Source organism: Galeopterus variegatus, unplaced genomic scaffold, assembly GCF_000696425.1.
Source record: "Galeopterus variegatus unplaced genomic scaffold, G_variegatus-3.0.2 Scaffold12212, whole genome shotgun sequence".
NCBI classification, from domain to species: Eukaryota; Metazoa; Chordata; class Mammalia; order Dermoptera; family Cynocephalidae; genus Galeopterus; species Galeopterus variegatus.
In genome coordinates, this window is record NW_007738323.1 from 14,410 (window position 1) to 29,673 (window position 15,264).

At 39.8% G+C, this 15,264-nt stretch overlaps 1 protein-coding gene across 1 annotated transcript in view; it reads left to right on the forward strand.

Moving 5' to 3' along the window:
• The window catches only part of LOC103610985 (ADAMTS-like protein 3), a gene marked incomplete at its 3' end in the record, with an annotated part of 23,496 nt that extends 9,569 nt beyond the window's left edge, over positions 1–13,927 (forward strand). Inside the window, exons 4-5 of the mRNA XM_008595034.1 lie at positions 3,667–4,711; positions 13,800–13,927. Of these exons, the coding sequence (XP_008593256.1) occupies positions 3,667–4,711; positions 13,800–13,927 (1,173 nt within the window). The remainder of the gene's footprint in view (positions 1–3,666; positions 4,712–13,799) is intronic.
• Positions 13,928–15,264: the final 1,337 nt, after the last annotated feature.

The window sequence follows — 15,264 nt, forward strand, 5'->3', positions numbered from 1 at the left end:
TTGGGGTAGCATCAACCTAAAGCTGTTAGTTAAAACTATGAGATCATCCAAGGAAAAGTATAGAGTAAGAAGAGAAAGTGGCCACGCACTGGCACCAGAGGGGTAGAAAGACCCAGCAGGGTACTGGCAATGAACAGTGGTAAGAAAGGACCAGAGAAAAAAGGTTAAAAAAAACCAACCCAGCTTAGGGAGGAAGAGACTTCTTCATGAAGTGAGTGATTAAGGATGCCGTATGCCCTGGAATGGTCAAGTGTGGGCCTGATGAATGGTCACTGAAGGGATGGCTTGTGATTGTCTCTAGTGAGCTATTAGGGGAGCTTTTCTAGTAGGGTGCTGGGAGCAGAAGCCAGGCTGAATTTGGTTGGAAATTGCAAAAGAGGCAAGTAAGTGGAAGCCATTCTTTCAGGCTGACCTGGAATTTACTATGGCTAATCCTCCACGGGGCCTGAGGGGCTTTGCAGCTCATTTAGCAAGTTCCCCTCCCCAGCCACGTCCCTTGCAATCTCCTCTCAGCTACCTGTGTTCCCACCCTTGGAAAGCCTGAAGAGAATCCGGAAAAAACGCCCAGGGTCTTGATTCAGCTTCAGATGAGCTTGTGAGATCTTCAGTCCTGTGGAAAGAGTGGGACCCAGCACCAGCCAAGCAGCCAGATGCAGGGCTAGATTCCAAGGGGGCCAGGATTCTGGCAGGGGAACAGGAAGGCTTAGATGCTGCGTCCCAGCCAAAGTCCGTCAGGAACGGCAGGAGTCAAATGCTGGTTAGACCCAGTACACCTATCCAGCGCAGATGGCTTGGAGCAGAAACCTGGCACGGCACCAGAACTTAGAGTCATGGCAGGGATAAGACTGCAGTAAAGGCAGGACACGAGCAAGCATGGAGCTGAGGCAATTGTTGTCAACAGCCACAGGCACCTGGAACTGGCCTTCATTGTATGTGACAGGCTGGCACAGAGACCCAGAAGGAGGACACACAGAAGAAAGATCTTTTCATTTTCTAGGAAAGCCAAAAACGTGGTCTTTCCCACATCCAGCACAATGGGGGAGGTGGAGGGATGGGTTGATACCTTGCACAGCCCAGCAGCCCCTCCAGGAGCATGCTGGAGGTACCTGGCCACTCTCTTCAGAGTGGATGATGCCCCTGCCTAAAATCAGGCTCAGCAAGTGTTGCTGTTTTGGGGCACCTCCAGATGTGGGAGGAGGCAGGCACCCCAAACCAGACCAGTTTCTTGCCCAAGAACTGTGTCCGATGACACCATGCTCCAGGTACTGCTTTGAAAGAACTCGCAGGAGTCCCGAGAGGAAGTAGCCCAAGTTGTGGAACCTGGAAGCCTGCTCTGGCTACAATCCCAATTCACTCCTCAGGCACATCTGCTAACTGAAAATGTTCTGTACCCCAGCATGAGCAAGTGCCAAAGCAGAGTTGGGAAGGGGTCCAATGAATGGGCATACAGCCAGATGGGGCAGCTGGGCTTCTCCTGTGACTCACCCAACCACCTGGGCAGGCTCCTCACTGGGGCTGAACCCTGCCCACCACTTGCAGGCTCCACTGGCTACCTTGGAAGGAGTCAGAGTCCCATCAGCTTGAAGCCCCAAGCTCCACTGAGAGACATCTGGTACCAGTGAACCTGAATGTACTCAGAACCCATTTCCATGTTGGTTCCAGGGCATCAGGATGCTTCGTGGCCCTCACGCCAGCTTCAGTTGTCCCCAGTTTGAACCATTCAGCTAGACAGTTTTCCACATGGACTTCTGCACCATTCCAGTGAGAGCAGAAAGTTTCAAGCTTTGACCCTATCTATAGCAGGCACTGCTACCACAAAATAATCTGTCTCCACACTTTCTTCAGTTGCATGAATTCAAAAGTCTGACTTCAACCCAGTTTGTATTCTGTTGTTAGAGAGTGAATTTCAAAGCCATCCATGTGCACATTATCTTTTCTATTGTCTACCACCACGAGACCAATGACCACATGGGTGTCCAATGGGATCTTTTAAAATAATAATATACAGGTAGATACACTCGTGTATATGTATATATATGAAGTACACATACATACGTGCATACCCTGCCTTGTTACAACAATAGGCCACTTAAAAGTATTCATAAAATGCAATCAGATTGATAAGATTAGAAGCAGGTAAGTAATAAAAAAGGAAAACAAACAAACATGGCTAATATGTGATTATGTCTTGAATTTTACACTCCTATTACATGTGGGCACAAATTTGGTTCTAAACCTGCTAACAAGCTGTCTTGAAAAAGGCAACCTCACTAATTACATATCAGTGTTCATTTTATAGGAAATAAACTAATTACTCAGACTAAAGCATAATGATTCCTGATGCTAAGACCTTATGGGGAGGTCAGGTGGTTGCTGCTGGCAGAGTGGCCTAAGCAGGTGAGACACAGTCATGGGGTCCAGAAAGAAATCCTCCCATGATCTTACGAAGACACTGCATGTTGTAAAGACTTTGGCAGGGTTCTCACAGACAACAAGGTTCTGTTTCTTATTTTCCCTCCCCTCTTGACCAGCAGCATCCTGGCAAATGTCTTTCAGTAAAAGAAACTGGGTTAGGAATGCCTTTCTCTACTGGTTTGGTTTAATCCAGTGATACGCTCTAGGGCAGTGGTCTTTGCTGCACATTTCAGGCACCTGGGGAGCTTTTAAAAATTCTGGTACCCAAGCTGCACCCCATAAATCAAAATTTCTGGGGATGGTAACCAGGGCATTGAGATTAAAAAATAAGAACAGGTGATTCTAATGTGCATCAAAGTTTGAGATCCATTTTTAGAGTACCTATGACCAGAGTTGATACTGAGCCTCTACACACATGTGCATACTGGTTGTTAAAATATGTTTAGTAAAAAAAAAAAAAAAAAAGGTTAGTACATAGCATCTGCATGAACTCCATGACTGTGTCTCACCTGCTTAGGCCACTCCGCCAGCAGCAGCCACATGATCTCCCCATAATCTCACAACTACGGGGTTAAGTAACACTGTGGAACAGGAGGCCTTGAAGACCCTGTTCCAGGGCTACAGCCAGTATCTGTTCTGGTTGATGATGCCCTTGCTATGCAGGTTGAGTATTTTGAATATAGTCCCTTCCTATAGTAATGGATGGATTATAAATTTACCAGGGGATCCTCTGTACATTTTTTTTTCTGCTTTTGGTTGTTGTTGTTTTGTAAGTTCAAAGTTCTATGCTGCCAGGTAAAAGGAACTCTATATGCCTTCACTGGCTGGGGCCAGGTTGACGTCCTCTATATCCCAACAAGGAAATGTGTGTACATGGCAGGTCATCTGGCTCCATTTAGAGATGAGTTGAGGGAGTATCCTCAGGCACAACCCTGGACCTGTCCTGAGATCAATAGGCCTTACCTGCCAATTCCATCTGTATGGAATGTGCATACAAAATCATTATGCATGTCCTTCACCAGGAACATTCTCTACCCCAGAAATTATGGGTTCACCCTTCTTGTTTTTCTGAAGCTACTGGCACCACCAAACCACAAAAGGCAGACAGATCCAAAAGGGTTCATGAGCCATCCTAGAGGACACCAGGAGCTATTGTTACCAACCAGGGTACCAGTAAACACACTAGCTAGTGCCAAGGGACTGAGAAGGCCATCCACTTAATTTTCACATTTCTCTGATGAAAGTACTAACATTATCCGCAGGGTCCTCAGATCCTCAGTGTCCAGAGAGTCTACATTCAGACAAGGGAAGAGAAGCGTATTAACCTGACCATCGGTAGCAGAGCCTATTTGTTGCCCAACACATCTGTGATCATTAAATGCCCTGTGCGACGATTCCAGAAATCTCTGATCCAGTGGGAGAAGGATGGCCATTGTCTGCAGAACTCCAAACGACTTGGCATCACCAAGTCAGGCTCACTAAAGATCCACAGTCTTGCGGCCACTGACATTGGTGTGTACAGGTGCATTGCAGGCTCTGCACAGGAAACAGTTGTTCTCAAGCTTATCGGTACTGACAACCGGCTCATCGCACGCCCAGCCCTCAGACAGCACATGAGGGAATATCCCGGGATGGACCACAGCAAAGCCAATAGTTTGGGAGCCACGTGGCATAAAATGCGACAAATGTGGAGTAACAAAAATGAGCTTTATCTGGAGGATGGCCAAAATAATAACCAGCCTTTCTTGAGCGCCCTGTTAGGCCACTGTAGTAATTCTGCAGGAAACACCCACTCCTGGGAGTTTAAGAATAAGCAGTTTGAAGCAGCAGTTAAACAGGGAGCATATAGCATGGATACAGCCCAGTTTGAGGAGCTAATGAGAAACATGAGTCAGCTCATGGAAACCGGAGAAGTCAGCGATGACCTTGCATCCCAGGTGATATATCAGCTGGTGGCCGAGTTGGCAAAGGCACAGCCAACACGCATGCAATGGAGAGGCATCCAGGAAGAGGTGCCTCCCGCAGCTCAGCTCAGGGGGGAAACAGGAAGTGTGCCCCAAAACTCAAATGGGAAAAACTCAGGCAAGCTGACATTCAAGCCAAAGGGACCTGTTCTCATGAGGCAAAGCCAACCCACCTCAGTTTCATTTAATAAAACAATAAATTCAAGGATTGGAAATACAGTATACATTACAAAAAAGACGGAGGTCATCAATATACTGTGTGACCTCCTCACCCTCAGTGAGGCCACGTATACGTGGACCAAGGATGGAGCATTGTTACAACCCTCAGTAAAGTAAGTAAAATAATACAGTAGTGTCATTTTTGTAGTACCTTTTTAATGGCTATTCCAGATTTCTTAAAAATATTTTTAAATTCCTTCTAAGAACGTGTTTCCAACAGGATTCCTTAATGGCTATTCCAGTTTTCTTAAAAATATTTTTAAATTCCTTCTAAGAACGTGTTTCCAACAGGATTCTTTAGGAAAGAAACTAAAAAATATTAGGATGTGTTTTCCATATATGCATTGGAATTTTTTAAATTAAGCATCATATTATCTCAATTACTATCATATACGTATGATACAAAACTGTATAGTAAAAATGAGTTTAGAAGTATGTATAGACTCTGCCTTTGCACAACATTTAACATTTAAAAATAAAATTAATATAAGGTTACTCTAAAAAGTAAGCATATTGGTGGTAGCCCTACATTATCTTGGAACTGCAAATCTGAATTTACAGAGCTCTTCCATATCTAGGAAATGTAACATCTTATTTGAGCTCACATCAGTCTAGTACTGCTGGCAGGGCAGGGGTTGACAGTTTTCTTATGAGGTCACTGAGAAACAGAATCCCTGTTAGGACTTCCTGGCCAAGCAGTGCCAGAGGCCATATCTCCTGAACACCACCAGCAATGTTTGAAAGCACACAGATTGTAGCCTTAGTAGAAAGATTAGGTATCTGAAGTAATTTTCTGTCATGCAATTTTTTATGTCATACAATCCAAAAATAAGAACCAAGGTTTTCTGAGATGTTCAAGACAGAATATTAAGTTATATTTTATTGTGATCTTTAGGTCATTGCAAAAAATGACACCTTTTATTCATTTTGCATAAACAACAGGGATAACAGATATTAATTCACTTTTGCATTCTTTACTGTCTTCAAATCTTGCTGTTTGTACACTAAGGACTGTAGACATTGTGCTTTCTTTTAATTTTCAATTAAGAGCTCAATGTGCACCTTATGTGCCTTGTGGGATTGTTAAAAGACACAAACAAAACAACAGATGTGAAATTGTTTTGCAGACCATAAGGTACTTTCAAAATGCAAGTTTTATTTTTATCTTGTTCTTTGTACATTGAGCCTGATATGTGAAACATCAGAAGAAATCCAAGTAAAATTCAGTTTTTTTATAATAAATTATTAGGCTATGTTTTAAAATAAAAAGGTAGAAAAAAATCTGATTTGGGGATTTTTTATCCTAGACCTCTGAGCACAAGAGTGCAATGAAATTTAATAAGTGGAATAAACCTTAAAGCTTAGTGGTTCTCAAACCTTTTGGTCATATGGCCCCTTAAAACTTAAAAATGATTGAGGATCCCAAAGAGCTTTTGTTAATGTGATTTGTATCTATTGCTATTTACCTTATTAGAAATTAAAACCAAGAAACATTTACAGTATCTCTATTAATCCATTGAGGAAAACAATAATAAGCCCATTATGTGTTCACATAAGTAACATATTTTTTGAAAAGCAATGTCCTCCCCTCCGAATTACCATTGGCAGTGGAATTGTTTCACATCTTTGCAAATCTCTTTAATGTCAGGCTTAATAAGAGACAGCTGGATTCTTATACATGCTTCTGCAACTGTTGTGATATGTTTTAGTTGAAGTATATGGAGAAAAAAAAGTTTCCTCATACAGATACATTAGTTGGAAAAAGAAGGAATATTTTCATACCCTTTTCAAATAATTCTGGATATTCCTCTTTAATACTACACTAAAACTGGACAAATGGTAGTTTCTCAAAAGTTAGTTGGAATGTGGAATCTGAAACCATAATAATGGAATTTTGGTACTCTGTTAATGAAATCTACTGGTTTATCTTACGCTTTGAATAGAATTTTTACCCATGCAAGATTTTGTAACCTCATACATTGGTCATTTGGAAAATATTGGCTCACTAAGTTATACAGATCTTCCACATGTTGAAACATGTCATTATACAATATAAAAATACACATATTCTTTAATACCACCACCCATCTCATCAGAATATTCTCTAAGTTTTGGGAAACTGTCAAACTAACAATGGTGGATACCAGTTTTCCAAAATTCTAATTTTCCCTTGAAAGCTTAAATTTTATCATTGGCAGCAAACTCTTAACAGTTATTTTCCTTGAATTGATCTGTTCACTTTGTTCATTAAAAAAAAAAAAGAAGATATCTGCTATGTCCCCACGTTGGAATCATGATGTGCACTTCTTTGTCATAGTTTGTCTGTCAGTCATTCTTTCAAGTAAAATATCATCTCCCATGGGAAGAGCCAGTTAGCTGGCAGTTCAAACCATCACACCAACATACTTCAGCAGAAGTGCTTCGTGTGTGCTTCCTGTTTTGCCATGCAGAGTATTAAAAACACATGCCCTCAAGGGTCGAGGTTTAGTACAATTAATAAGTTTTACTACTTATTTCAGGACATTCTTAAGTGAAACTGGCATTTTTTTACTTCAAGTATGTAGTAGTCAACACTGCAGTGACTACTGGTACTTTGGTGCTACAGCCTTGGTTCATGCTAAGGTGCGAGCGGTTTTACCACCACTGTTTTTGCACTATCAGTGCAAAGGTCAACACAGTGAAAAAAGAAAAAAACAGTTTAGCATTATTATACAAATAGTTTTGACCTCACAGACCCCTGGGATCCATGAGCCACCATTTGAAGACCACTGACTTGGCTCAACAGTTCCATTTTATAAGTTGTAAGGAAACAGCGGCTGAGAAAGTTGCAGTGATCAGTTGACCTACAGCCATATAAGTACAACAGTGATATAGCAGAACATGGTCAGTTTAAATAAATATTTGTTGAATTGAGTTGATTTTAAATAGTTTAACTTGATTGAAAGGAATTAACATAAGTTTCTGAGGCTGAGACTCCTGCAGCTCGTATAAAGAAGAGGTTTTGACATGGCACATCCTACATAGATATCTTTTTGTATACTTCAAGGATCAACCATTTGAAATTGAAGCAATTCCATACTGCTAGTACAAGTTTTTGTTTTTAATTTTTTAAGAGAATAGGATCCATTTTATTTCCATTTATTTTTCTGGAACTTACTCAATTCATTTGTTCAATTTATGTCTATTTTCCTTTATGTAACAAAGGTTATCACCTTTATTTATTTATTTACCAATCTAATTTGGATGACTTTTTATTTATTTATTTATTTTTTATTATACATACATGTGGGGTACAACATTTATTTTCAATAATTCTGTACGATGTGTGGTGGTAAGATCAATATAGTTAGCTTATTCATCATTATGATACGTAATCATTCTTTGGGTCCGTTGACCAATTCCTCATTAGCCCCCTCCCTCTCCCCTCCCCTTCCCTTTTCCACCTCTAGTTTTCTAAAAGTTCTATGTATTACTGTGGTTGTTCTTTCTCTCTTTCTTTCTCTCTTTCTTTGTCTCCTTTATTGTTCATTTGTTTATTGATGGATTCAGCTCCCATTTATGAGTGAGAACACGCAGTATTTCTTTTTCTGTACCTGGGTTTTTTCACTTAGGATAATTTTCTCCAGGCTCATCCATGTTGTTGGAAGTGGTAGAATTTCATTCTTTTTAATGGCTGAGTAGTATTCTTTTTTAATTTTATTATTATTTTATTTTTGTCCTTTTTGAGACCGGCCGCACCACGCTCAGCCAGTGAGCGCACCGGCCATCCCTATATAGGATCCGAACCCGCGGCAGGAGCGCCGCTGTGCTCCCAGCGCCGCACTCTCCCGAGTGCGCCACGGGCTCACCCGGCTGAGTAGTATTCCATTGTGTATATGTACCACAATTTCCTTATCCAGTCATCCACTGATGGACATTTAGGTTGGTTCCGTCACCTAGCTATTGTAAAATAGAGCTGCAATAAACATGGGAGTGTAGGTATGCCTTCAACCTGATGTTTTATAATCCTTTGAATATATCCCCAGGAGTAGGATTGCTGGATCATATGGAAGTTTTATCTGTAGTTGTTTAAGGAACCTCCATACTGTTCTCCATAATGGCTGTACTAATTTACAGTCCCATCGACAGTGCAGAAGGGTTCCTCTCTCTCCACATCCTCGCCAGAATGTTATTCTCTGTCTTTTTATGATAGCCAGTCTGATTGGGGTAAGGTGATATCTCAGATTGGTTTTGATTTGCATTTCCCTGATGATTAGTGATGTTGAGCCTTTTTTCATGTACCTGTTGGCAATTTGTATGTCCTCCTTTGAGAAATGTGTATTCAGCTCCTTTGTCCATTTTTTAATTGGATTATTTGATTTTTTGCTGTAAAATTGCCTAAGCTCTTTGTGTATTCTGGATATTAATTCCTTGTCAGATGCATTTTTTGTAAATATTTTCTCCCATTCTGTAGGATGTCTTTTCACTCTATTGATTGTTGTCTTTGCTGTGCAGAAGCTTTTTTGTTATAATCCCATTTATTTATTTTTTCTTTTGTTGCCTGTGCTTTTAGGGTGTTATTCATAAAGTCATTGCCCAGTCCTAAATCCTGGAGCATTTTCCCTATGTTTTCTTCTAGGAGTTTTAAAGTTTCAGGCCCCATGTTTAGGTCTCTAATCCATTTTGAGTTGATTTTGGTATATGGTGAAAGGTACGGATCAAGTTTCATTCTTCTACATATGGATGTCCAGTTTTCCCAGCACATTTATTGAAGAGGCAGTCTTTTCCCCAATGTATGTTCTTGGTGCCTTTGTCAAAGATAGTTGGCTGTAAATATGTGGGTTGATTTCTGAGTTTTCTATTCTGTTCCACTGGTCTACATGTCTGTTTTTATGCCAGTATCATGCTGTTTTTGTTACTACAGATTTGTAATATAGTTTGAAGTCAGGAAGAGTAATGCCTCCGGCTTTACTTTTTTTGCTCAGGATTGCTTTGGATATTTGAGGTCTTTTGTTATTCCATATGAGTGTTAGGATTGCTTTTTCTATTTCTGTGAATAATGTCATTGGTATTTTGATGGGAATAGCATTGATTCTGTAGATGGTGTTGGGTAGTATGGACATTTTTACTACATTAATTCTTCCAACCCATGAACAAGGAATGTCTTTCCATCTCTTAGTGTCTTCTTTAATTTCTTCCAGTAGTGATTTGTGGCCCTCATTGTAGAGATCTTTCACCTTGTTGTTTAGATTTATTCCTAGGTTTTTTGTTTTTTGTTTTTTGTTTTTTTGGAGGTGGGGGGAGACTATTGTAAATGGGCTTACTTTCTTGATCTCTTTTTCTTCTAGTTTGTTGTTGGAGTATTAAAATGCTACTGATTTTTGTATGTTGATTTTGTATCCTGCAACCTTACTGAATTCATTTATTGGCCTAAGAGGTTTTTTTGTAGAGTTTTTTGTATTTTCTATATATAGAATCACTTCATCTGTGAACAGGGACAATTTGATTTCCTCCTTACCTATTTGGATGCCCTTTATTTCTTTCTCTTGTCTAATTGCACTGGCAAGTACTTCCAATACTATGTTAAAAAGGAGTGGAGAGAAAAGGCATCCTTTGTCTTATTCCTGATCTTAAGGGGAAAGCTTTCAGCTTTTCCTCATTTGAGATGATATTTGCAGTGGGTTTATTGTATGTGGCTTTTATTATGTTGAGATACCTTCCCTCTATACCTAATTTGTTGACAGTCTTTATCATGAAGGACTGTTGAATTTTGTCAAATGCTTTTTCTGCATCTATTGAGATGATCATATGGTTTTTGTCCTTCACTTTGTTGATGTGGTGTGTCACATTTATTGATTTATGTATGTTGAACCATCATTGCATTCCTGGGATGAATCCCACTTGATCATGATGTATAATCTTTTTGAAATGTTTCTGTATTGTGTTTGCTAGCATTTTGTTGAGGATTTTGGCCTGTAAATTCATCAAGGATATCAGCCTGTAGTTTTCCTTTTTTGTTGTATCTTTGTCTGGTTTGGTATCAGGGTGATGCTGGCTTCACAGAATGAGTTTGAGGAAATGGTTTCTGTTTCAATTTTTTGGAATAGTTTGGAAAGAACTGGTATTAATTCCTCTTTAAAGGTTTTGTAGAATTTAGCAGTGAAACCATCTGTTCCTGGGCTTTTCATTTTTGGAAGATTTCTGATTACTCCTTCAATCTTGTTGCTTGTTATTGGTCTGTTCAGTTTTCTATGTCTTCTTGGTTCAATCTTGGTAGTTTGTATATGTCAAGAAATGTATCCATTTCCTCCAGATTTTCAAATTTGTTGGTGTATAGTTGTTCATAGTAATCTCTAATGATTCCTTGTATTTCTGCAGTATCAGTTGTGATATTCCCTTTTTCGTTTCTGATTTTTGTTATTTGGGTCTTTTCTCTACTTTCTTTAGCAAGTTTGGCTAGGGGTTTGTGTATTTTGTTTATCTTCTCAAAAAACCAACTTTTTTTTCATTGATCTTTTGGTCTCTATTTCATTTGGCTCTGCTCTGATTTTAATTATTTCTTTCTGCCTTCTAACTTTTGGATTGGATTGTTCTTCTTTTTCTAGTTCCTTGAGGTGTAAAGTTAGGTTGTTTACTTGAAATATTTCTATTCTCTTGATGTAAGCATTTATTGCAATAAATTTTTCTCTTAGTACTGCTTTTGCAGTATCCCATAGATTTTGCTGTGATGTGTTGTTATGATGATTAGTTTCGAGAAATTTTTTGATTTCCTGTTTGATTTCTTCTTTAACCCATATGTCATTCAGAAGCATGTTGTTTAATTTCTAAGTATTTGTGTGATGTCCAAAGTTTCTTTTGTTATTAATTTCTAGCTTTAATCCATTGTGGTCTGAGAAGATGCATGGAATGATTTCAATTTTTAAAAATTTGTTGGTACTTGATATGTGACCTAATATGTAATCTGTCTTGGAGAATGTTCCATGTGTTGTTGAGAAGAATGTATATTCTCTGGTTGTTGGGTGAAATGTTCTATATATATCCACCAAGTCCAATTGGTCTAGAGTGTGGTTTAAATCCTGTGTTTCCCTATTGATTTGTTGCCTAGATGATCTTTCCAGTGTTGAGAGGTCAATGTTCAGGTCCCCAACTACTACAGTATTGAGGTCTAGCTCTGTCTTTAGGTGTAGTAATGTTTGCTTTATAAATCTGGGTGAACCAATTTTTCTGAATCTCACAAATCTTTTCAACTGAAGTACTTCAGAAATAGGATTATGTTTTTGAGAACCTCTATCCAATGAGAGCACACTGTGTAGGCATGGAATACTGTTTGAATACCAACCCAGTAAGAAATCTCAACTAGGAAGAAAAGGCTGTGGGTGGATCAATTAGAGATGGTGTCTATAGAAAGATCAGCTTAGTTATTACTTCAAGTTAAGAGTGAGATTGTGCAGTGGAGGCAAGGTCAGACCCATTAAGGAACTCTCCCTGCTGGTTCTCCAGTCCTGGGACTAATCTAGGCTAGCTACCTGGGTGGCCCCACCTGGCATGTGAGGTTCATGTGTTCTGAGCTATTTCAAATCTAAGTGATTGCTCACTGGGCTGTTAAATTGAGACCTACAAAAGAAAGGGATTATTAAGAATTACTGAATCATAAGTATGAAATAATTTAAGAAAACCTTTTAGTATGTTTATTTTTCACGGACAGTTACTAGTTATAGTTTTGTTTTTAACCAACTATTCTTCCTAGATAGAGATTTTTATAGTGAAAATCTAGCCCTACTAATAGCAAGGTCTGCCACATTCCTGTTGCTCTTGGTCACTTTAGCTGTTTTGACTTCTGTCCACTTTTATGTATTTCATATGTGTGTTGCAGGGGAGCTTGCATCCCCCTTGTATCTTTATTCATGCTATTATTCTCTTCTATTCTGATCATTCATATGTTTAGTCATCAGAGATTTTTGAGAACTTGCTATATAAAAGTCACTGTGCTAAGCACTGAAAATGCACAGCTGTGAATAAGATCTGGACCCTGCCCTTGAAAAGATCACAATCTAGAGGGAAGAAATAGATATTTCATCAAATAAATATATGAACCAGAGAAGAAGGAGCCCAGAGGGGACAGAAGATAACTCTAAGAGTATTGGGGAAAACTTTACAGGGGAAATTACATTTGATCCAGGACTCAGTGGGTGGGTAGGTTGGAGTTTGCCAGAAAGGGGGAAGGGCATTTCAAATAAAGAGAACAACATATGCAAAAGCTGAGGGTGATGAAAGATCATGGAATGTTCTGGAAACAGTTAGAAGTTCATTATGGCTGCAGCAGAGGGCAAACGACATGAAGTCACAGGAAATGAAGTAGTAGCCAAGCTCAATTCATGAAGAAACATACATACAGTATTTAGAGGTCAGAATAGTCCATCTTGCTAAGATCTATAAAGTGGCATGTGGCAGGGGAAAAATAGTATATGGACCACTGATCCAGATTATTTAGAAGCAGATTCAAATCATTAAGAAAAAATAAAATGTAGTACAAACACTCTTTCCCACTTCTCTGAATAATTATCTGATTGGTTAGGGTACACCTGACCAAGTCCGATTCTCGAAGTGGTATTTACATGCAGGTTTTAGGAATATCAGTAATTGGCAAACTATAAAGAACTCATGCAGTTTAGCTCTGATTCTTAATAGCTTGGTCCAAATCCTATATACACCACAGCCTTAGCATTTGTTACCTCAACCGACCTCTTCAGATGGTAATAGTGAGGCAAGAATCTGTTGCAAAGCAGTCTTAAAGCCCACTTCCAGTGTGAAGATCCGAACTGAAAATACACACCTGCAGCTTGTGAGGAAGGATTTGGGCAGAAAATGAGGGTTTAACATCCAGCAAACTAATAGGTTTGCTAGTTTGTGTTTTTTGCAATGTAGTAGATTAAGCAGTGAGCCCATCCAGAAAAGTCTATTCTCATGTAAAGTGAGATGGAAAGACTGGATCTCCAAGGACCATTCAGCTCTAACATTGCTATGAATCTAAGGCAGAGGAAAGACTTTCCATCTCCCTGGTCTACATAGTTTTCTGCCTATAGGCAGAATGCTTGACATCTTTTGGGATCTCTGCCAGCCCAAAGCCTATAATTTTGTAGTCTTCCTTTTCTGCAACTTGCTGTGGCCTTAGAGCAGTTAAATGTGTTACATGAATACATTCTCTTTCTACCTGTTCTACAGAATAATTTTGGATGGAACTGGGAAAATACAGATACGGAATCCAACAAGGAAAGAACAAGGAATATATGAATGTTCTGTAGCTAATCAGCACGGTTCAGATGTGGAAAGATCTTCTTTGCTCTATGCAGGTAATGCCCGTGGTTGAAATACAGTGTCCGCTTTTTTGTTTGTTTTAAACTCTGGAGCAGCGGTTCTCAAACTTTAGTGTGCATCGGAATCACCAGGAGGGCTTTTTAAAGTACAGATTGCTGGATGCTGCCCCCACAGCTTCTGACTCAGTAGGTTTGGGATGGAGTCTGAGAGCTAGCATTTTTAATGTGTTCCTAGGTTATGCCAATGCTGTTGTCTGAGGACCACACTCTGAAAACGGTTGCTGTACAGCTCGTTTTCTAAGAATTGGGAATTATGATGCAGGGTTTAATTGTCAGTTGATATTATGGACTTTGCATCTTTAAAGTCCCATCAGCCAATGAAAGAGAATGATTATCCTTCAAAAGTTGGTATATACCTGCCCATGACATACTTGTCAATCCTTAGAAACACCTCTGGGAAGTTGTAACTTTAAATTAGTGTATGTCTTCAGAGGAGGTGGACAGTGTCATTCTGATATTAGAATATGCTTTTATTGTAAAGGATACCAGAGTAAAGGAACATGTTTAGGAGGTAAAGATGTAGGCAATGCTTTCTTGTGGCAAGCTCATGTTTGGGGACTAAAATAAAACAAGAGCCATCTCCCAATTCCCTACTCTGTTTCTGGTACCTGTGACTCAAATAGACTAAAATGAGAAAAGGGACAATATCAGAGATTAGAATCCAGCATTTAGTCAACTAAGTGTTGAGCCTTGTGGCAGGCACTTTACATCTACAAACTGAAGAGGCTGGACCAGTTGATTTTAAAAGCCCCTTGAATCTGTATGGCTTACAGATTCTGAGTCCCTTCCCTGGGTGCCTTCCCAAGGCAAGGCCTTCAAGGCCTTAGTTTTCTGTGCCTTGATCCTCCTGGTTTGTTCTGTCCAGTGAACATCAGCTCCTAGCCAGAAAGCATCAGTTCCAAGGTTCTAGAATTCCAGAGTGGGGGTCGGGGAATGGGCACCCCTCTTGTAGCTCTGAAGTCTCTCCTTAAGTCCATCCCAGAACAATCCAGATTCCTGATAGAGCTGCTGTGAGGTCCTCAGGAGCCAGAGGATTAGCAGTGACAACCAAAGCCCTCTCCTAGCCAAAGGGTTCCTGTCTTTTCAGTTCTCAGGATAGCTTTCCACTGGCCCAGGCACTCCAGCAGAGAATGGAACATTTGGTTCCCCAAACATGACTGTCCTAGATTCTCTTCCCCAGAATATGTGGTTACCAACACAGCTCCTGAAGTGTCATTATTCTTTCATGCATTAAATATGTATAGATGATAAAACAGGTTAAGAAAGCTTTCCCTCCAGGAGCTCACATACTAATGACGGAGTAGGGAAACCAG